The sequence below is a fragment of the Rousettus aegyptiacus genome, unplaced genomic scaffold, assembly GCF_014176215.1.
Source record: "Rousettus aegyptiacus isolate mRouAeg1 unplaced genomic scaffold, mRouAeg1.p scaffold_m13_p_1, whole genome shotgun sequence".
NCBI lineage: Eukaryota > Metazoa > Chordata > Mammalia > Chiroptera > Pteropodidae > Rousettus > Rousettus aegyptiacus.
Window position 1 is genome coordinate 575,631 of NW_023416284.1, and position 23,445 is coordinate 599,075.

The 23,445-nt window shown below is 58.8% G+C and overlaps 1 protein-coding gene across 3 annotated transcripts in view; it reads right to left on the bottom strand.

Annotated features, from left to right (window-relative positions):
- Window positions 1-509: 509 nt before the first annotated feature.
- Window positions 510-23,445, bottom strand: part of GNB1 (G protein subunit beta 1) — a 60,509-nt gene continuing 37,573 nt past the window's right edge. For all 3 annotated transcript variants that reach the window (XM_036227671.1, XM_036227675.1, XM_036227679.1), the window contains 9 exons: window positions 20,016-20,054; window positions 17,469-17,575; window positions 13,946-14,009; window positions 12,869-13,031; window positions 6,476-6,542; window positions 4,943-5,144; window positions 4,002-4,218; window positions 2,399-2,514; window positions 510-2,159 (listed from right to left, as the gene is read on the bottom strand). In XM_036227671.1, the coding sequence (XP_036083564.1) occupies window positions 2,408-2,514; window positions 4,002-4,218; window positions 4,943-5,144; window positions 6,476-6,542; window positions 12,869-13,031; window positions 13,946-14,009; window positions 17,469-17,575; window positions 20,016-20,054 (966 nt within the window). In that variant the 3' untranslated portion in view covers window positions 510-2,159; window positions 2,399-2,407. The remainder of the gene's footprint in view (window positions 2,160-2,398; window positions 2,515-4,001; window positions 4,219-4,942; window positions 5,145-6,475; window positions 6,543-12,868; window positions 13,032-13,945; window positions 14,010-17,468; window positions 17,576-20,015; window positions 20,055-23,445) is intronic.

Below are 23,445 nucleotides of genomic sequence, written 5' to 3' on the forward strand. Positions count from 1 at the left end.
AAAGAACAGGTTTGTTTCAGGGAGCAGGGGAGGGAGGAGGCTGGAGCCCGGGGCCCCGGGGAGGGGGCTGCAAATGCACCAGGTCCCTTCCCCACAGCGGGCCCGGGCCCTGCTGCTGGTCTCGATAACGGGACAGGTGGCCTGCGGCAGGGACACTTCCCAGTGATAGCAGTGTTCACGCCTCAGGAGGAAGTCCCAGCATCGGACCCAGGAGAAGCCCATCGCCACGCCCATGCACCCGGTTTTGCTGTCTTTCAGTGGCATGCTCATTTCTCCTTACTCAGATCAAGACCAACGCGGCGCAGCTGGAGGGGAGGCCTGTCTCTGGAGCAGCAGACAGGGCCATGGGGCCCATGTTGCCCTGAGGGGCCCGTCTGAGGACGCAGGACTGCCTTCCTGGACTCTGATGGGAACAAAGGACAGGGCAGGCGGAGGTCCCTGAGGCCAGAGGGCAGGGGAGGGCAGGGGAAGGCGCCTCCATCCGAGCCGAATGAGCAGCCACACCCAAGTCCCTCATGGCAAACTGCTTTATTACATCTTAAATAACAGCACAGTTTGATGCAGTGTCTACCTTGCACCCAGCTTCCTTGCAGCACACTGACTGTGACATTAAATACAGAGGTGAAAGGGCGCAGGGCGCTCTGGGGGCGTGGAGGGAGCAGGGGGTCTGCCCCGATTCTCCGCCGGCCCCCGGCCCGCCACTGCCGGGCGGCTCTGTGCGGGATGTTGCAGACAGACAGATGAGAAGCCTCCACCGCCGCGAGGGGCGTGCTCGGGGGCCAGGGCCGCCACGCTCCTGTCCAGACGCTGTGCCGAACGCAGGGCTCAGCGACACCGGGCAGTCTGTGCTGGAACACGGTCTGCCGCAGGTGCAGAGGCTTGCTCCGCGGGGGACAGGCCGAGAGGGGCTCGCAGAGAGGAGGCCGGGCCTCTGCCGCCCCCACCCCGGACTCGACAGCGGTTGTTTGGAACAGGACTCGTTTTCTTAAAGAAAGAAGCAGTGACTCCCGCCGCTCGGGCGTGCAGGGCCGCTCGCCGCACCGTGTCCGATGCGTGCGCACAGCAGCGACAGTAAGTGGATAGAGCCGCAACGGTTACAACTCGGAAGAGGTTATTTCTTAAAAGAAAAAGAACATCTAAGGACTGAGTCCTATGTGCACGTTTGAGCATTTCTACAGCATGCGAGTCTAAGAGTTAACCCACCCATTATGGCAAACGATCAAATTTTTTAAAATTTAACTTAGAAAGGTTGAGATCATTATTTTCAAAACATTGATTTGTACATTGTTTCATACACAAATAACTGACTGACTATCCAAGCACAGGACGGCACCTCTCCTGAACACAGGTGCTCGGTGGTCGGGGCGGGCACGGGGTAGTGTTAGGCTGTTAGAGACTCCCCCACTTCACCAGGAAACCGAGGTGAGGTCACGAACTGAACCGGGCGGGTGGGCGGGCGGGCGGGGAGGCCGAGGGCTGACTTGACTTTGCTGCTCGCCGCGCAGCCGGCGCCAGCTCGTGCTCGGACGCTCCAGCGCGCGGCGTCCCTTCCTGCGGCACGTCTGTGCGCAGCGACCGTGACACCGGACGGCACAGAAAGGGGCCAGGGACTAAATTTACACCATCAACAATCTCAGAGAGGCTGCACTAGACCCTCTTTCTCTGTTTAACTGTTGAACATAAAGATATTTTTTAAAGGAAGTATGGATGTTTTCAAAATCCTGTTACAAACACGACCTGAAATTTAGAACCAATTACAAGATAACGTCCTCGACTTGTTTTGCATGAACATCACAAGAACAGGATCACTGACCTAGATTTCAATCGACTAGCGACCAGGCATGGCTGTCTCACAATCTCACTCCAGGTTACGTTCCGGTTAACATTTTTATTACAGTATTTCCTTTTAGATTCATTCAGGACAAGAAAGAAAACAAAGACAATGGTCCCGGAAGGAATGCACGACTCGCCGAGTCACAGCAGGTTCTTCTCTCGGTGGGGATTGTGCTCTTGGTTTCAGCGATGAGTGGAGGGAAAGATCTTGCCCTTTTGAAGTTCTGAGGGGGGAGGGCGTCCGCGTTAGTGGGGGTGGACTGGAAACGCTGTCGCTGTAACGCTTCGGGGTGGAATGGTCTCCCAGTCACCGTGGCGTCCATCTGCTGTTTTAAACAGAGGTTAGGCACGTGAAAAGAAACGGTGTCTACGCTCAGGCCCGACATCAGAGCTACGGTTCTTCTACAGCTCCACCTGGGTGTGCGGCCGAGGGCACACGGCTCGGGGTGAGGTAAACGCTCACCTTACCACGATTCCCAGCCAGCTCCACCTCAGACTGCCACCTCGGGTGTTATGGCAACAATGCAGAGGCCCCTGCAGGGAGGGCCCCTGGGCTGCTCGTTACCTGTCGGCGTTAGTTCCAGATCTTGAGGAAGCTATCCCAGGACCCCGTCGCCACAGCCATCCCGTCATCGGTCACCCCCAGGCAGCTGACGCGGTTGTCATGCCCGGCCAAGACACCTGGGAGCAAATGACAGCAGTCACTCCAGGGCCCAGAGATGTCCCACCGGGCAGGGACATGGCGCAAGGCGGGGTGCCAGGTACACTCGCCGAGGCCAACCCAGAAGCCTCGCGGTCCATCCCTGCGACGCCTCGGTAGCTGGGGAAGGACAGTGGGAGGGAAAGTCTGGCCTGCGTGGAAGTTAACCTGGAGCGCCTCCCCTCGCTCGTCCAAGCCCAGGGAGGCTCGGGGCGCTGCCCCCTCAGACACGGGGGCACACGACAGCCGGGAGGAGGTTCCAAATGAAAACACACTGAGGACCCGGGGATCGGCCTGTCAGAAACGGCGTGATGACAGGACAGGCACGAAGGACAGACACGCACAGTCCCTGTCCCGGGGCCTCCGGCACCGGCTCCACGGCGAGTCCGGGGAGGGAAGACGCTTAAATGAGAAGCAGAACAGAGACCGCAGGAACGGAACCCACGCCGCCTCCGCCTCGGGCCGCCGCGGTCCGAGTCCGGCCGCGCGCTGCTCGTCACACGCCTGCGCCCTGGCCTGGCACGGGGCACAGACCCCAGACGACGGCAGGTGTCGGGTGCCGACACCGAGGGCCACGTGGAGCCGGGCCTCCTGCCGACACCGGGTAGTCTGCGCGTCAGTAACCATCGGCCTGAGTCACGTGTCCCTCCAGAGAAACCCGAGGGCTCGTTTCAGAGAACCCTCGTCCACCTCCTGCGCTCCGTGAGCGCCACGGCAGTACAGGGACCGGCCTCCATGCTGGAGCGGTGCTGTCCAAGGCCTCGGCTGGCTTCCACGGTCCTCAACAGCACCGTGACCAGGGGACTGCTGGGGCCAGGCAGGGGCAGGCTGGGGGACAAGGGAGGGAGTTGGGGGGAACGCAAGGGGAGTTTCAACCTGGGGTGTGAGCAGATCCATGCAAATGCGGGAGCTAAGGTGACATCCCCACAAGACCTGGGGTCACCCTCCCTTCCTCCAATCTCCCACGCACCAAGACTAGCAGAGACGAGGGACCCAAAACGTGAATCGACCTAACTGCCGGACATCCACGTTTAATGCAGGAAGTTCTCATCTTCTGCACAACTGTGTTTCAACGCACTCGACACCTGCCTAACATGCGGACCTCAGACCTTATACCTTAGCGGACACCCGCGCCTGAATCTGGGCTCCACTTGGGGACAGGGTTCCAACATGTAGGACCGAACGGGAGGCAAAGCAAGGCGGGGCCACGATGGCCGAGGTGCTCACCCCTTTCCCACCCAACGGGGCTGTCCCCATGCACCTCTCACAAACTCACAAGTCCATGTGGGAGGAGCTTCTGGTACATGCAGAGCTGACACCTGGAGAGCCAGAGCCCGGACACCTGCGGCCTGTCGCCTGTCCCTCGGCCAGGCCACGCATGGGCCCGGCACGTTTCCTGCCAGCCCACCCAATGGAGGCCTGAGGAGCGTGGCCTGTGCGGAGCCGCGTCCAGGCTGGAGACACCCACCTGCCCTGTCGGCCTTGAGCGCGTCCCACACGTTGCAGTTGAAGTCGTCGTACCCTGCGAGGAGGAGGCGCCCGCTCTTGGAGAAGGAGACGGAGGTGATCCCGCAGATGATGTTGTCATGGGAGTAAGTCATAAGCTCCTGGTCCGCGCGGAGGTCGAACAGCCTGCAGGTGGCATCGTCCGAGCCAGTGGCAAACGCATTGCCATTCGGAAAGAACTGGAAGGAGAGATCAAGAGCGTCTGTGAAGGCGGAAAGAGTGAACGCTGGGAACACAGAGTGCCGAGAGCAGGGCCACGAGCTGGTACGGTGCCAAACATCAGCAAGGGACTGCACCACAGGGCCCCGAGGAGCAACCTGGGGACCAGGACGCAACGGCTCTGTGCTGGGCAAGCCGCAGGGAAAGCCCTCAGACGCGGGGGCAGCAAAGAGCAGACTTCACGTGACTAACTTCTCCCAAGGGAAGAGTGCGGGCTGCGGTCGCCGCCCGTGGGCTTGTGCTTCTCCACAGGCTACCTCGAGGAGGGCGGGGAAGGGTCCCCCGACCAACCAACACGTCCCTGCACATCTGCCCTCAAGGCCAGGCCCACAAGTCCAGACGATGTGAAGAAGCGAACCCCCTCCTGCCCAGAGGCCACCCCGACAGGGTGAGTTTTTGCACTGTCTGTCCCCTGCCTGGCACCCACGGACGGTGGGCAGGCCCCCACGTGAGAGAAACGACGCCCACGCTGGTGAGACGCGCTGGCTTCCCGAAGACGTCACATCACGCTCAACTTTTCTGCACAAGTCTTTTTGTATGTTAGCTCGTACTTGTGCAGGAAAGAAAAATTCTAACCCTGAGAACGTTCTTACACTAAGTGACGGCTTCTGCGGTTTACAAAATCTGCTGCAACTTGCGAGCAGACGGCGCAGGACCCCGACCTGCGTCTCAGCCCCCACTCACGCAGATGGCGTTGATGTCGGACTCGTGGCCGGTGAAGGTCTGCCGGCACACCCCTTCTCGCACGTCCCAGAGTTTGGCTGAAGCATCGCAAGCACCAGAGACAAACAGCCTGGTGTCAGGAGCGAGAGAGAGGCTCATCACATCCCCGGTGTGCCCGGTAAATGTGGTCGTCTGCTGGCCGGTCTCGATGTCCCACAGAGCACTGGAGGGGGAGACGTGACAAGGAGAGTCACCTCACTTTCTCAGATGAATAGTGACGGTGCCCTTCAAACTACCCAGGACCACAGTAAACCCCTTTTGCTTAAGACAAATCTAAATTCGTAACACGACTGTCTGGAAGAGAAACAAAGCAAACTAATGAAAACCCAGCTGAGAACGAGGTCACAGGCTTGAGTAGCTGTCAACTCAAACGCCAACAAAGAGGACGCCGGTGTCCCTTTACAGCAGGGACCTCCGGAGGCTGTGCCGCACTGCGCTCCGTGTGGACTAAGGGACTGCTGGGGTCCTGCATCGCTAGTGCCCCGCGTGGGGCAGAGGACGTATTCTGTCTGCCCCTGCCAGCTCCGTGCCCTCGGGTTCCTACAGGCTAGAATGTGGGGACAATGACAGGAAGTCCACGGCACAGAGCAAAGCGGAGGGGAGCGGGCCCTGTGGCCGTGGCAGTTAGCGCGAGTGGCTACCTGAGGGGAGCCCCAGGCGAGACCCTGACGGCACGTGCTGTCCTGTGCTTCGACCCACAGAAAGCAGCACCTGAAAATGCTCCTTTCCCTTCCGCCCACGGACACGGGCTCCTCCAGCAATGCGAATCCCGCCAGACCGTTTCAACTGCAGGGGCACGGGGCGCCCGCTCAGGGGTCTGAGGGACTACAGGAAGGAAGCGAGACGGGACTCCAACAGAAAACTACCCAGAAGAGAAAAGGCTTAAGAAAAACACTTCTCATAAATTCTTCCCCAAAATTCACCGTCCAGAGTCTGAATCCTTTGTAAACCAAGACATTTACGCAAAAGGACACCGTGGAGAACAGGGCGAGCTGGGTAAGGGGGTCGGGTCGGTGCAGGGCACCCCCACGCCCCAGGAGGAGACCCCGCGACTCTAAAGGATGCTGAAAGACGACCGCGGGGCGTCTCAGCGGGACGCGCTGGTGCCGCCCGTGAGCAGCCGAGCGAGAGCACGTGGAAGTGGCTGCCACAAAGACAGTGGAAACTCGAAGGTTACGAAATTTGGTAGGATCCATTTGGAATCGTGACTCCTGCTGCTTTTGCGCTGTGCTCGGCACCTGCGATGAGGTGGCACTCCCACTGCCCCCGAAGGCCACGGCCCGAGCCGGTGCCGCACGGACGGAGGAAGGCCCGCCTCACACAACCGCAGTTCCGACAGCTACGGACCCGTCCTCAGCTCCCGCGTCACTCCCTGCTGCCTGCCTGGGAGTCCTGGGGCCGCCCCACGCTAACGGGCCTGCGTAACGCCAACGGTCTCGCCTCCTAGCGGCCAGCGGCTGCGGGTGTGAGCCGGGCGGGGGGCTCGGTACTCACCAGGTGGTGTCTCCGGAGCTGGTGACGATCTGATTGTCGTCCAGGAAGCGGCAGCAGGACAGGTAGCCTGGAAAACAGAGCCAGATGATGGCCCCGGTCCGCGCGCCCGCGGTCCCTGGGTCTCGCCAGAAAACCAGCGAGCAGGGTGAAGACACGCGCCTGTCGCCCCCCCGGGCTGGGCCGGACAGGAGGCAGCCCCGCTCCGCCCTCGTCCCCTGCCCCCGCGCTCCAGGGCGCACAGCTGCCCATGCCACGGACGTCACCGGCGCCCGGAATGCGGCCAGGAACGGAGGGCCACTCTTGCCCTCCGAAGCTCAAGTGCCGGTGGGAGGGCGGCGGCGCCAGGGGCCGGGGAGCGCGGGGGGCTGGCCTGCGGAGGCCGTGCCCTCTATGCAGCCATCGCTACCGCCACAGCAGGACTGGGGCGCCGAGCGGGGCGGGTCTGTTTCCTGCGGTGTGGAAACCGCTGTGTCACCGGAGCCTGGGGGGCTGGGGTGTCCAGGCAGAGCCATGGTGCTGAGGTGGGCACACAGCGCGTGGAGACGCCCGGCCTCCACCAGCTTCTGGAACCAGGAAAGGCGAAACACAGACGAACAAGTTCGTGCTCCTGGGTCCGCGACCCCGGCTGTGGAGCGGTCCCGGAGCAGGGGGCGAGCGGCCAGCAGGGGAGCCCCGCCCCTCGTGTCTGCAGCCCCGGTGCCAGCGCCCCGCCTCGGCCCTTCGGGCACCGGATTCTCATAGGAGCGCCGGTCCCTGCTGCCACAAACCGTGGGGACTGCTGCATGACTCGTTAACTCTGCTGCCCCGGGTCTCTGCTCCCTCCTGCCCCGGCGCGGGTGGCCTGAGACCCAGGGTGCGCAGGCTGAGCCTCCCGGAGGGCCTGTGCCCAGGGCAGAGGCACCTGCTGCGCCCTGCGACCGTCCTGCCCGTCCACACCACAGCCGCCGTGACGCCGTGCGAGTCAGTACAGTAAGAAATGGAGCAGACCCGAAGAGGAACGCCACGGCCGGGCTCCGGCGCGTCTCGGACAGCGTCGCTGGCGCAGCCCCCACAGGAGAAACACCGAGGCGGGACCATTTCGAGCCGCCGGACATGAACGTGCGGTCACGCACTGCCCGGAGGCCGTGCCACGCGCACAGGGACGCTGGGGACCGCATCGGCGGACGGTGTCCCGCCAGAAGAGGAGCGGCCTGCGCTGAAGCACGGGGCCGGCGACAGGCGCCCGCTGTGCACCCCCGCCCTCCGCGCCGTCAGTGGGTCCGTCCCCGAGAACAGCGGCGACGTCCGGGCACACTCATCCTTGCTCACGTCAGCTGCCCGGGGCCCCCGTCTGGAACCAGCCCTGAGAGCCCAGCCCCGGCCCGCTGAGCCTCGCGCCACCCCTCGGCTGCCGGCCCGGGAGTGCAGCGCGGGCAGGAGAGGACGGTGTGGGGCCTCACGCAGGGCCGGGCAGGGCACGTCCAGGGCCACTGCTCGGACACGACTCGGAGCGCGCCTCTGCCCGGCCTCACACAGGTCAAGGTCTAGCCACGTGGAGCCCAAACCAGGCCCTCGCGCTCTGCGACACAGCCTGGACTCTAGGGCCTCAGAGCTGGGCAAGAACATGCTGCCGGCTGCGAGGGGCCGGGAAGGCTGTGGGCGACACGTTCATAGGAGTTGCAAGTGCCAAGACTCACAGACACGTCCCCGTGGGGAGGAGGAGCAGGCAGCCGTCTGGGCCACGGCCACGGGGCCGTCACCCCTGGAGTCTTAGGGGACGCCTCACCGCTCCGACCGTGCTCGTCCCCAGAGAGCGGGCTCGTCAGGGAGGGCGGCCCGCAGCGTGAGCGCCCCAAACGCCCACACACACTTCATTCCACAGGGTCGGCGCTGCTGGCTCGAGCTCGTAACTCATTTCGGGGTCCTTCTTGCATTTTGTACGCTGAGGTGAAAACCAATAAGTGAGTACATGTTTTTTACAAAAAAGTTTTTTCTCCTTGAAGGACGTTGTGGAAACCAACTTCTCAAGGAGACTAAGGAGCCAGTGTCGAGCCAAGTTCGACAGCATGACAAGAGCCCGCACACAGACACCGGACCGGACGGCTGTGGGTCCCTGCGGGGCTGGGCGGCCGCGCCGGGCTCCGTGCTCGGCGGGGAGACTGGCTGGCAGGGGAGTGCCTGTGTGCCCTCTCGGGGCCCCAGTCGGCCTGGGGGGACAGGGGACGACTCCAGAGAGCCACTGGGGGACGACGCTGCTGTGCGCTCACGGAACTGTCACTGGCCGGGGGCAGCGACACCTTCACCCCTGAGCAACGGACCGGCTCCCAGGGCGTGTGCGAGTGCGCCGTCACCTCGGCGGAGGCCGCCCCCCTCCCCAGGAGATGGCCGTGCCGCAGCAGGGCAGGGCAGACAGACCCTGACGAAGCCTAGTGGGACACAGCACAAACGTGTCACCGCGGGCCTCACAGACACAGCAGGTGGCAGTGGCAAGGTGCGCTGGGGACAGACAGCCTGGCACAGGAATGAGACACTCCAGAGAGGAGGCGGCTCGAGGTAAGGCACGGCAGACAGCAGGGACCTGGGTCAGGACCGCGGGGAGGTTGTGTGCCATCAGCTGAGGCGGGCCGTCCTGACAGAGCGTGTGGCCAGGCTGCCACACTCCCAGCCACGAGGGCCAGTGTGCACAGCAGCGTGATGCCGTGCAGCCAGGTCAGAACCCGCAGCCAGGTAACGAGGCCCGAGAAGCTGCTACGATCCTGACCTGGACCCTCGGGACCGAGCGGCTGCCTGGGGCGGGTGTGGAGCCCACTGTGGCCAGTCACAGGCACGGCCCAGACTCACGGTGACCCTGGAAGGACTTTCTCTGCTGGGGCTGCAAAGCTGCAAGGGGAAAGGAGGTTCGGGGAGCCGCGGGGGGAAGCCCCAGGTGAGACCGCACCCCAAGATGGCATCGCACCCCAACGCCTGGCCAGGGTCAGGAAGCCGAGAAACCAGAAAGTGACGGCTGGTGGCTGTCACCCCAGACTGTGACCACCAACAGCCTGAGTCACATGTCGCACATTTAACCAACTGCCGGAGGACAGGGGCCCAGAGAGCAGCCTGGCTCGGCTGCAACTCCCAGAGCAGACGGACATACGCCTTCCGTCCCGTCTCCAAGTGTGCTGGCGCCCGCCAGGGACAAAGGAGCGGCAGGCACTGGGCCCGCCCCACCGTGCTGCCATGCACGACAACATCCTGCCTCTCACTGTACGGACAAACCACCCGGAGAAAACGCAGTTTGTTCTGCTGAGACGAGCAAGGAGTCTCCCGTGCAGCTTCGCAGACCCTGAAACGAAACGTCCCAAGCCCGGCTTCGCGGAGTTCTCACCGTAACGCAGGCCGGAAGGAGACGTCGTCAGCCACGGGCACCGAACTCAACCAGGACGCTGAAAGGCCATCTGCTGAACCAATAACCGCCCCCGCCTTTTCCCTGACTGAAGGGAGGCCATTTTAAGGTTACCAAATTTTCACCTTTATTGATTTGAAGCTGAAAATTATGCACCCTACCTGAAGAAAATCACAAACACTGTTAAAGGGCAAAATGTTTAAAAAAAATAACACTCAACTCCAAAGAACTAAAATTTCATGATCCATGAAAGAAACGAGACGTGTAAAATATTCACTCTAATGATTAGTTTTGTCTCAACAAACAGAGTGCTATGAAACCCAAAAGCCTTAGCTAAAAATGGAAGCTGCTACACTGAATCCGATCACGAACTGGACGGGTTACGCTGAGAAGGCGCGTGCAGAAGCGGACTCATCGGACCCGTGCGTGAGGACCACGCGGCCGCCCAGCCAGCCTCCGCTGGGCAGCAGCACCAGTCCACGGGGGCGCCCCGCACCCCAGGAACTGCTCTGCACGCGGACAGGAACAGAAACGAGCACCTGAAGGTACCGGGAGCAGAAGCGGACGACGCGGAGGGGGAAGGCCCGGCACGCTGGTCTCCACGGCGCGCGGCCACATCGCTGTAGTGCAGGCGTTCATGGCCCCGACCTGCCGCCACCGCAGTCCTGCCCCTCTGAGGTAATAAGCTCCGTGGCCCGACCTCCCTGAACAGCCCGTGGACAGAGATCTGGGTGACTGCACCCAGAAAGTAAAGGAGGCGGCCGCAGGAGGGGGCCTCGCGTCACGCCCTGCCACGCGGCGGGCTCACACCTGCACCGCAGGTGGGACGGGGCTCTGCTGCCACCTGACGAGTGAACCTGGGCGTTTCCGGAGACAACAGGACCCCTTCTCCACGGCACAACAGCCACACTGTCCAGGACGTGGTTCCCAAAGAGAAGATGTAAGAAACGGAAAAATGTCACCCGTACTCTAGAGCAAGAGCCACCAGGACCACCCTCGAGAGGACGGGCTGATGGAACCGGCAGAGGCGGCGGCTCCCAGAACTATGCTCGAGGGCACCAAACGTGCTCGCGATGCACAGAAAGGACGTCTCAACAGGAAAACAAGAACTACTTTTTTTAAAAGCAAACAAATTCCAAATAAAAATAGAACATCTGACGAACAGTCTTCAGGGTCGTCTTAATAAGATACTGGAGGTGACAGCAGGCACGTGAACCTGAGGACACACCCGAAATGACCAAACCTGAAGCAACGGGAAATCGAAGAAAAAAGGGCAGCCACGGCAACCTAAGGGACAACGTGCACACACACCTGCTCGAGAGCGAAGGAGAGGAGACGGCAGGACAGAGTGTGCTGCAGGGCGCGGCCTCAAATTTCCCAAATTTAGTGAAAGATGAAACTCTACAGATCAAGATGTTAAAGCACAAGAAATACAAAGCGCACTGAGACACGTCGCAGTCAAACCACTAAGACAGTCTTCAAAGTGCTCAAAGCGCTGAGAAAAAAGACAACTCAGAATTCAAAACATTCTTTAAAAATGAAGAAAAACAAACATTTTCAGTTAAATGAAGCGAGAGCAGCTTCTGCACAAACAGATGCTAAAGCAAGTTCCTCGGGCTCACGGGAACCCAGAAGAAAACCCGAGTTTGACAAAGGAAAGGAGAGCACCAGGAGCAGGAAACATGGAGTAAATGGAAGGCTCTAAGTTTCTTCAAATGGCCAAGAACGTTTAAAGGAAAATCATAACGACGTCATTGTGGGGACTTGGAACACTCGCAGGTGCGATGCCGATGAAAACCGCGAAGGACGTGGGAGGCAGAAACTGGCCTTGAAGGCTGCGAGGGTTTGCATTTTGTGACTTGATACAACATTAATGCTGAGTGGACCATGAAAAGGCACAAATGCACTGTAATTCCTAGATAAGCCCCTAAAAACTAATGGAAAGGGGCAACCAAAAAAGCCGACAGATGAGGAATTCTAAAAATCAAGCAACCGGAAACGAAGGCAGGAGAGGCGGGCAAGCGGTGACGCGACGGGGCTCGGTGCAGCCGCGTCGGCGTCGCGGGAGGCAGAGGCGACCTCGGCACCACGTGAAAGGCAGAATCGCGGGAGCCGAAAGCGACAGCCCCGTGCTGTCCCGAGGGCCCTCCGGGGGCGGCATGCGGAACGAGAACGGACAGACGGGAGGAAACTCGCCGGGCGCAGGAGCCACGACGGCGAGGACGCGTCAGCGCCGTAGGACGGGCCGCGGTGGGGGGCGCGTCCGCTAACAGGGCCCCGAGCGCGCGCAGCTGAGCGACGGGGAGAGACGGGGAGGCCCGTCGTCAGACGCCGACGCCCTTTCCCAGCGGCTGGCAGAGGCGCGACGCGGGGCACCCGAGCCTGTGTGGCGAGGCCCTGCCCTGGCCGCCGACGCGGAGCCGGCGCGCCTTCCTGACGACCACTCCATTAAAAACAAGTCTCGGGCCATTTCAAAACGCTGAGAGGGCATGTGACACGCTCTCGCGACACACGCGCACGGGCCCTCCTCTCTCAGGAACACGCTGCCTTCTGTCAGTGCTCCCGCACGGGTGCCCCCGACAGGGCTGCCGGGCCCGCGGGGCTCCGGTTTCCTCTGCCACAGGGTGCTCGTGCCAGCAGTCATGAAGGGTGCACGCGGATGACACGCAGACACGCGTGGATGGACACGTATGCGTGTTGACACGCGTGCACGGGGTGATTAGGCTACCCTCGTGCGCAGGTGCTCAGGACGCGGGAGGGTCTGGACGGGGAGAACGGGCTGGAGGTGTCACAGGGCCGCAAACCGGCTATGGGGAGCCTCCGACAGGGACGCTACAGTGACTTAAAGCCAAAGGCTTCTTACAGGTAAAGGCATATCGAGGCAGAATTCAACTGCGGAATACTTCTGGCCATTACTGCCGCCAACCTCCCCGAAGGATCACTGAGCAAAGGCGAGCGCCCCAGCACAGAACGCGCGCCCAGCCAACAGCAGGTGCACCGTGAGGGTGCTGGCGGGCACCTGCACCTACCTGTGTGTCCGGCCAGCTCCCGACTCACACGGACATTCCCTTCTCGAGTTTTCAGATTGTAAATGGAGCAAATGTTATCCAGGCCCCCGCAGGCCACGTAGTTCCCAGAGGGGGCATACGCACAGGTCATGACCCACGAGGAACGCAGAGGGATGGCATGCACCTAAAGGACAGAACACAGACGATGCAAACGTGCTCACGTTCAAAAACGTGAACTCCTGAAACTACTTTGAAAATAATCACATGTGTGGCTATTCGGATTTAATCAGAAAGCCAATGTTCCACAGCAATTTAGTCTACGGTTTTATTAAAGTCGTAACTTACTATCAGACAAACTCTTAAGTGATAGTACAGCCTCCTGGTCAAAACTACTTAGTAACAGGAAAGCAGGCTCCCTTAACATTTTAAGGCGTATCTGCTACCAATAAATTCACTTCATCTTAAAAAAGGAGAAGCCACGTCGTTGGCCCGTCGAAATGGCTATACACTCATTCACAGAACATTTTCACTGACGCGACCACACGAGGTGTTACTGTAACTCATCTATCACTTCCCTCCCTTGGCTTTAGACAGACTTGGTATAAGTACTGCAACACTTTATATAGGTTAAGTATTTTCTGGTAAAATACAACTGAATTTGATCTTTTAAACACACGGAGCCAATAACAGTACTTTTTCACTCAATATGACACAACCTTGGATTACATTTTTAAAAGAATTTATATACTTCAAAACGCAGTACTTTTCGATGGTCTCTTGTGAAAACTAATGGCTACATGGAGCTGCATGTCTGCGTTTTTAAAGAAAGTGCGAAGATGTTTCCTGGACCGAGCCAAAACTGGAGCCCAGGTGACCTGGACACTATGGAGTCACCGCCTGCCACCTGCTTTGTGAAGAAATGACCGACTACCGCCTGACTGCGCCCGGTCCCTCCACAGAGCCTGGCACCGCATGCTGGCCACGCGACTCGGCTTCTGGCCGACCTAAAAACCTTGCACCCAAACCACCTCCCTGCGACCTCCCCCCACATCCTGTGACGAGTCTTCCCGAGAGCGGAAGGGGTTGCGCAGCCCCTACCTTGTTTGTGGTGTAGCTGTCCCAGATGATGAGCTTGCCATCCTGTGAGGCGCTGACGAGAAGCCTGGAGGGGGAGACGAAGGCAAACCCGTCAGCGTCACAGCCACACAGTCACGAACACGCGGCCACCGAGAACTCGACCTCCGAGACTTCCAACATGGGCTTCGATGTTACATTTGCTTGAGACAAAGCACTTATTTATAAGTGAAAAAAAGTGCCCACGGTTAGATCAACTCTGACGGCACGGAAGAAGAGACAACCCCAAACGACAGCTCGGACTCAGAGCACGCGGCTTCCCGCGCGGGAGGGACCCCCAGCGCTAAGACAGGCGACCTCTCATCGCTGCTTCTGTTTGGTTTCTGCTCATAATAAACGGATTCGAGGTACAGAGCTCTTTCAAGAGCTAATTATGGCAGGAAATGCTCTGTTCTATTCTGAAACATGAAAAGCCTAGATAGACAGAGAAGAATAAACTTCTAGGTATCCCAAACTTACGAGCCGCTTCTCACCAAAACGAGCAGAAGATGCATAAAACCTTCCCAGGCTGAGGTGGCCCTGGAGCCCAGGCCTCCTGGGGGCACTGCGGCAGCACCCACACCCCACCCGCTCGGTGAGGTGACAGCCAACTGCAGCGGGAGACACCAGCGACCGCCATCAGGTGTTTTCCCGACGATTTCCTTGTTCTGGGCAGCTGCTACGTTTGGGATCTGAGTGCTGAAAAGGCGCTCTGCTCTGACTGTGTCTGCAGAGTGAAGACGGGATACCGCAAAAGGAGAGCACGGCTAACGGGCAGAGCGAGTTCACGGGGGAGTGAGTTCCGGGAGGCACAGCCTCTGAGACAGCCTAGGGACCTCGTCGACGAAAAGCACTGTTCTCAGGGGACAGAGGGGGCTCGCCCCACAACTCCATGCACATACGCATCAGCACTGCAAATAATGACAGAGAGCTTTTCACTTCTAAAGATGTTATCCAAACACAGGTTGGAACCATTTTAGCCATGACCATGTTTGGCTTCTTAAACAGATCCCAACCTGGAAGTAAACCTCGAGTCACTGTCGCAACCTGGACACCTTGCATCAGAGCATGTTCTGATGCGCCGAGCACGACTTCCTTTACAAGGAGTCTGGCTAACGGAAGACCTCAGTGCTGTTACGACACCTGTCACAAAATTAAACTAAGCGCAGGCTCCAATTCATTATTTTTCAGATGGAATTTCTTCAAGCAAATCCCTGCATCTAAATGGTTGCGCACAGGTCAGGCCCCTACAAGCATCTCCGCGCACCGGGGCCAGGCTCACTCTGCCGCCTGCCCCGCTCTGGCCCTCCGAGCACAGGCTCGTCAGGGCTACTGGCCCGCGTGACCGGCGCACCCTTGGGAGGTCACCTTCACAGAGGTCTGCTGCTCAGAGAGCTTAGTATCTGCTGACTCGCCCAGGGCCTAGTTAGGGAACCATTAAGCTGCCCCTGACCCTCCAGAAGGTGAGAGGAGATACCCTCTAATCCCCAGTAGGACAGAGCCGGGCTCTTGCCTCCTGGGGCTCTGGCCGAGCACGAATCAGGCACCACGCGGCACCCCCACGCAGACGCCCAGACGCAGGGGCTGGAGCAGCCAGGAATGAGCAAGGGCTCCAGAACACAGAGGATGAACGAGGCCCACCCCCAATGCCTCGGGCCCTCCCGTGCTCAGAGGATGGGGCTTGGGCCCAGATGGGTTCGACCATCACAAAACTCAGAAGGCTTGAAAAAGAGGAGAAAAGTCTGACAACTCGTGGGGCCAGAAGAGACTCTCGAATGTCACGAAGAGCAGAAGCGAGTGCAGCTCGGTGCACTGGGAAGTGCTGGCAAACGTTCTAGGGGCGCAGAGCTCCCTGACAGTGTTCGGGCTCCTCTGTTTGAGGCTGTGACACAGAGCCGCACCCTGCCTAAGGAAGCGTGCGAGGCCAGCACGCCGCCCGCTGGCTCCCATGGGGCCCCCGCACCACCCTTCTTTAGGGGACCGCAACCCCAAGTCTGTGCTGCTTCCTCACGCCCCGTTCTTCTTCCCTGCACCCCGAGGCTTTCTACTGGGTGCGACAAGGGGCCTTGTGCCCGGCGATCAGAAAGCCAAGGAGACACGGTCCCCACCCGGCGGCCTGAAGCCCTCACCTCACCTGCTGCGCCAGCCACACACCTTCCAGGAACGATGCTGCCTGTGGCTTGGCATGGAGCTCCCAGTCACCCTCCTGGGCACAGGTGAAGGGCCACAGGCAAGAAGCCTCCCACAGACCCCTGGGGCCTGGCTGCTATGGGCGCGCACACGGCTCATGGAGCCAAGACAGCTCCTAGCCTCTGCGCACGGCTCCAAGGACCAAGTTCTGAGTACCAGGTTCCGAGTACCAGCCTCTGAGTACTGCTTTCAATACTAAGTTCCTGAGTACTGTGCTCTGAGCACAGCCTGGCTACAGCACCGTCTATCAAATGTGCTGTCTGATCAGGACACTGATGTTCCCACAAATGGAGGAAAAACCCCACAGGTGAGATACTGTTTGATCAGCACCTACTTTCGATAGTAACTCAGATGGACTGATTAAGAAGAGAGGTTTCCTCTTTTTCCCTTTTTGACTCTTCCCGGCAGCTGCCCTTGTTAAAGTGCCCTAATAAGCTCTCGTCTGCATCTGGGCCTGCACGGGACACCACGCAGAGCAGACCAAAGGCACGCTCTTCTGTTCCGCAGCTGTCCGCACTCTACAGCAATTTCATGAACAGAGAAAACCAATCTGGAAATTTCTGACAAGCATGAAAAAACTGCTACCCAGAGAAAGGCATCGGAAGAATCCTCAGGTATTTGAAAGACCACGTTAGAGTCACAAAGCCGCACGGCTCTCAGGTCATTACTTGGGCAGAAAACGCAGAAGAGATGGACTTTGCGGTAGCGCCTGAAAGAAGGCGAAGGCTCCAACAGGTTTCATCTGGGCCGCGCTGCAGGTTACGGGGCGGGGAGCAGGGGGGGCGGGGAGGACCCAGCACACCGCGGACACGGGCCACTGGAGGGCAGAGGTCCGAACAGGAGGCAGAATTTAAAGCCGAAGCGAGGAGCCCATGCCGGCAATTTTCCCCCTGGGATGGTGGGTAAAAGGGGGGCACAGAGGCCCGGGGGAGAGGATGGGGGCGCAGCTGAGGCATGCGTGCTCGCCGTCTGACGCGGGCTCTGTGAAGAAAATGGCAGCAACCCCGCGCAAAGCCCCTGGGGCCCACAGCACTGTCCTAAGGCTCAACACGCCCACGGTCCTGGCACGGCGGGGCACGGCGTGGGGCGGGCGTTGGGACCCCTGCACCAGGGCACCGCAGGGTCAGCCAGGAGGCCCGGCACGGGGCGGGGGGTGCTGTCAAAGACGCCCCCAGGGTCCCGCAGGCGCGCTGAGCGGCTGGGAGGACGCGGTGGGCCGGGGGCTCAGAGCCCGGCGTGCCCTGGCCGGGACGGTGAAGACATGGCCGTGCCCCACCCGCACGGCCCCAGCCCCGGCCACGACCCGCGCGCCACACACCTGGAGTCCGTGCCCCAGTGCATGGCGTAGATCTTGGCCAGGTGCCCCCTCAGCGTCCTCCTGGTGCGCATCTGGATTCTTCCCACAGGGTCGATGTTATTCGTGATCTTAAAAATAGAAGTCACTGCAAATCAGCACCGTGACGAGATCGTCCTCGCCCCGCAAGGTTTCCGCGCCGTCCTGCGCCCCCCTGCCGGCCCGGCCGCAGTGCCCACGAGTCACCGGCCGTGCCCCACTGGGACCTCTCCTGCCCCGTGGCGCCCCACCCCCTCTGCGATCCCCAGACGCTGCTCCTGGGGTGGTCCGCACCACCCGTCCCTGCCACGTGTCCGCTGGGGCAGAGCGCGTGCTACGCTCGGGGCCAGCCACTCCCAGTCCTGCCTGTCCTCCCAGGTTTCCTTCCTCCCAGATGACAGCCGGCTCTGGAGCGCGCTCCGCGCATCACTATGCAGACCCGCACGCCTGCTCTCCACGGCCACTGGGCCGCATGCCGACCCGACAGCAGCCACCGCCTGCCCGGCATCGCCGCTGTGCCCGGCACAAAGCCACAGGCAGCCCCACCTCGCAGCCCCGACACATGAAAGGTCTGGGCCTGACAAGTGCAGTGACTCTGTCACAATCATGGGTTTTAAAAAATGTGTCCTCCTTCCTCAAAAAACTGAGAATTGAGCAAACCCTGTACTGGGTATTACCCCAAAGACTTGAAAACCCATATCCAAAAAGATACTTGCACACCGATGCTCACAGCAGCATTATTCACCGTGGCCAGGGCATGGAAGCGACCGAAGTGTCCCTACGATAGATGACCAGCTAAAGACGCTGTGGTACATATACACAACGGAATACTGCTCAGCCATAGGAAGAGATGAAATACGGCCATTTGCAACAACATGGATGAACCTCAAGATAATCGCGCTAAGCAAAATAAGCCAGACAGAAGAAGTTGAAAACCACATGAAAATCCCACTTATGTATGGGACATAAACCTAAAAGCAACAAATGAGCAGGACAAACAAACAGACTCATGGACACGGACTACGGGCTAGTGGTGACCAGTGGGGTGGGGAGGAAGGGGGAGGTAGACGGGGTAAAGGGGGTCAAATATGGGGTTTAGGGAGACAGTGAAGTGGGTAAAGGGGATCAAATATATGGTAGCTGAAGGAAACTGGACTTTGGGTGATAGACACACAATAGAATATACAGATGTCAAATGACAACGTACACCTAAAAATTATCTAATTGTATTAACCAATGCTAAAAATTAACTTAACTAAAAAAAAGTGCTCTCCAAAGTGTACCTGAGAGTTCAAATTCAGGTAACACCACGCAGCACAACTTCTCTTTAATGTGTAACCTCGAAGTACATCCCCTAAAGCATTCGGATGCTGGAAAAAATTTAATCATGCTCGGTAGAACTATTTTTCTTTTCACATTTGTTTGATTTAGACAGAAATATTAACTTATTTAAGGAGATGAAATTCGCCATTTAAATAAAGTACACACATTCATCTATGGCCACGCTGCCCTGAACAAGCCCAAAGTCTGATCTCGGAAGCTAAGCAGGGTCGGGCCTGGTTAATACTTGGATGGGAGACCACCTAGGAAGACCGGGTGCTGTAGGCGTAAAAAAAAATTAAAAAATAAGGGACCATAAGCTGACAAGGTCCTTGCAATCTGTGAGGTCAACCCAAGGGTCGCCTCGCCTAAAAAATGTATAAAATAAAAAATAAAATAAAAAATAAAAAATAAGCTAAAAAAATAAAATAAATAAAATAAAATGTAACTAAATGAAGGACACACATTCACGCTGCATGGTGTCACCTCTCCCTGGCTCGAAACCCCTCACGGCCCCAGAGGAGAGCCCGGCCCCGACACGCTCCCCCCCCGCCCCCCGCTCGCCGACGCCGGCCTGGCGCCTGGCGCTGCGCACCAGGCACCTCCTGCCCCTGGTTCCCTGCCGCGCACGTTCCGTGCGAAGGGCATCACACGACATGTGACCTCTGATGTCTGGCCCCTTTCCCTCCGTGCGTTTCTGAGGTTCATCCGTGCTGCAGAGCGCGTCGGTTACACCCGTTTTGTGACTGAGTGACTGTCCCTCGTATTTAGCGCGACTTGTTCCCCCGCTCGAGGGAGTTCGGCCGCTTCCAGCCCCGGCTGCGGTGGCTCATGCCGCTAAGGACGCGCGTGCGGGCGTGCTGCGTGGGCGCCGGCTGTCGGTTCTTCCCGGTGCGTGTCTAGGAACCGCCGGGGCACGACTCGTTTAACGCTTGGAGGATCTGCCTGACTCGGTCTTAGAAACGTGCTGAGGCAGAGCGTTTCAGGGGAGGACCTTCAGGGGCTGTGCTTTAAGACCTAACACTCTACAACGCTGCCCCCTCCAACGAGCCCCCATCTAGGGCGTGAGGGGAGCCCCCTCCCCCCGCAGCACAGCGGCTTCGGGAGGACGCGCCCCGGGCGCTGCTGTCCCGCCTGCTGGGCCGGAGGACGGGCGCGGTGGCGCTCGTCCCACAGGTCCCGGGGCAGACGGCTGCGCGAAATGACGCTTACCTGAGAGAGAGTCGCATCCGCACACGCTTTTCTGGCATCCTAGGAACAGCAGAGGGAAGAGGAGATCAGTGAGGTTTCGGACGCGCTGGGGCCCAGGGCCTCGAGCCGGGTTCAGAGCAGGAGCAGGACGTGGCCCCTCCCGCCCCACAGCACGGGGCCAGCACACCCCGGCCCGTGCCCGGGATCTCACCCAACACAGAGAACGTGTGACGCCCCAGTATGTCCCGGTCTCATGAGCACAACGCCCTTGCGGCCCCAGAAACACAGCCCAGACGGGGAGGAGCCCAGAACGGGCGCCGCCTCTGCCCCTCCGGCCCCGCAGGCCGCCTCGCTGTCTGACAGCCCAGCAGCTGCGGGCCCAGAAGACGACGCCTGAGGTGCTCTGCTCCAACGCGAAGCACTGTCCCCCTGGACCGCCAACCGCGGGCTGCTCCCAAGCCCAGTGGTCACGCCCGCCGAGCTGCTCGCGAAGGGGCGAGGGGTCTGGGGAGACGTCTGCTGTTCTATTGCCCCGCCCGCTTTCTCGCCCACGAAGGGACCTTGGGAAGCGAGGAAGTACTAGAGAGGAGGACGCTAAAGCTGAAGAGCAGCTCGCTGTCCCTAAGCGATCGGGTTACTAAAAAGTAAAATGCTGAAATCCCAGATTAGTGCATGTGTTTTACAAACAGAAAGCACACGTTATAGAGGAAAATGACGTGATAGCTTCAAAAGTGTCAAAATCTGAGTGTAGGAATAACTTACAAGAAAATTATGACCATTTCTAATGAGAAAAATGGTTCCAGTATGTAGTCACCTGGCCGCTGCTTTCCCGGGGCAGGGGCCACACGACGGCCTCTGCGCCCCTCCGGGCGTGTGTGTGGGGGTCGCCACCGCCCAGCGGCCACCACCTTCCTGCTGATCATTTTTATCTCGTGAAGCTGCTGGGGTTACTTACCAAGAGCACAGAAACACATTCACAGAGATTGTTACCATAGGCATACCAAAATCCAGATTCCAATTTCAATTTCAATTATGCAATTACGTGTCATTCTGCTTAATTAATGCTGCTTAATTATATAATTAAAACACAAAATAATATGTAACCAAGGACTTCTGTAGCAGCATCTAAATCTGGAGAAGAGAGTCAGAAGAGGGGAAGGCCCAGCGTAGCAGGTCTCTCGCCAGTGAACTCCACGTGGCCGGTGCCGAGTTTAACATTAATTTCTGAATACCTGGTTTGTTGCTGCTATCTATAGCTTTAAACTTTAAGAAAGAAAAATGAGAATTTTTTAAATGGAAAAAATAAACCATGGGACTTAAGGAACTTCACCTGGCTGGGGTCCATCGTGCACCACGTGACAGACAGTGGTGACCCCACTGCTGAGCACTCAGCGCAGCCTTCGCCCGAGCACCCCCACCATATCCCACTGAGCAGGAGGCCACACGTGCAGCCTGGGGGCGTCTTTGAGTGCAAAGGCCTCTGTCTTGTTTGCGATGAGGAGTGTCACTCAGGGGAACAGGTCACCTTTTCTGTCCCCTTGAACCAGAGGAACACATCCAAACCACAAACCAGCCAGCTCCTCATGCAGTCAGACGTGCGTCAAACACAGACCGAGGCGTGCGAGGCCTCACCCCGACTCTGCTCAGTCACTGCATGGCCATGCTTGGGCCCTCGCCCTGCGGTGAGTCCTGCTCATCTGCACGGGTCAGCACAGTCACTTTGTAACTTACGTACCTATCCATTTCACCATGTGTTTCTTAACTCATCGGGTAGCCCATGAACTTAAGACATGCCATGCTTTACTCGGCATCCCTCCGAGAGTCCACGTTTCCTCACAAATCTACCAAGGGACGACGAGACTGTCCTCTGGGGTCTGTCGGCTGCAGACAGACCTAAGACGGGAAGCAGCCCCTCCCAGGCTCACTGACCATTTCCTGTTCACTGTGCCCTGCGTTAAGAGGCATGCATTCTGTGGGCAACCAGGAACAAAAGGGTGTTCCTCTCCTTCCGAAAGGAAGTCTCCCCTCCCCATCGTGCGATGGGCCCAGCCGCCCCTGCCGTCCCACACCGTGCCCGCGCCCGGGACACAGCCCATGCGGGCAGCTGTGGGACGGGCAGCGTGGCCGCTCTCCCTGGAGCCGGTCCCATGGGGAGCCGTGAGCCACCAGACATAGTCCAGGTGACTGAAGCAAGCCCTTCAATGGAAGAGACTCATGAATTCTCAAGACTCAGCACAAACGGAAAGTGTAAAATGATACCTATCGAGTGTATGCTGAAATGATTTTAGATAGGCTGGTATAGATCACACTAAAAATTAATTCCACCCGTTTCCTTTTACATTTTTAAACTCCACATGTGGCCCACAGGAGAACTGCCCTGCATGCACTTTTCAGTGTAACGGGATCTGAAAAACGGCAAGAGAGGCCACACTGACCGCCATTTGCGCAACAGGGACATCGCCACCTGCGCCACGCAAACCGTCGGCCAGGAACAGAGCTCTGAGCGTGGCCACCGTCTGTGAATCGTGACTAATAAACCATTGACAGTTGTAGGGAAAAAATTCTGATTTCTACGTTCTAGAGAGTGGACAGACATCAAACAAGTCTGATCAGGGCAAATAAAAGCACTAAGTTTTCCTTATTTTTATTGAGTGTATCAGATCTTTTAAATGGTAAAAGTTGAAATTCTTAGAGTAAAAGGATATTTTGTTTCCTTTGGCTACAGACCTCATATAATTCCATTATCGATTCTCAAGTTCACGAAAAGATTGGCTAAAAGGATGTTGAGGCTTCTTTCTCCTATCGCCACGAGGCTTTCTGAACACGGCCATTATTTAAAGGAAAATAATTAGGCCCCATCATGGCAGTGAACTCAAAACTGTTTAAACACAGATTGGAAAGTGGCGTCTGGAGGGTGGCAAAGCCGTACGGAGGGCCCAAAGGCGCCAGAGAGAAGGTCTTCGTGGTGCGGACACGGCCCCCACACGTGCGGAGGGCGCCGGGGGCTTCGGTTCTGGAAAGCCCGCCTCCTCCTGCACCTCCCGCACGGACAGTCTGAGACAGAAACGCCTGCTCATGCGCCATGCTTCTCGAGAACCGCTCACGGGCGGCACCGCCCTGCGAACCTGGACGAGGGCAGATTAACCCGTGGGCCCCCCCCCCCGCCTCCGTCGCAGCCCCGGGTTCTGCGGTGCCACGCGGCACAGTGGGGACCGACCCTGGGACGCGGCTCCTTGCACGGGGCAGCCGGGCCGTGCACGCCTGTTCCGTCGGCCATCAGACGTGTCTGCTCCCCCTGACGGCCTAGCGAAAGCTGGAGACCCAGCCGCCAGCCCAGAGGAACGCGACTTTTCAAAGTGAAGAACAATCCAGGCGCACTGAAATACCTGGCACGGCGGACGGAGGCAGCCGCCACACCGTGACCAGAGCACTGCCACGAAGCTAATTCCCA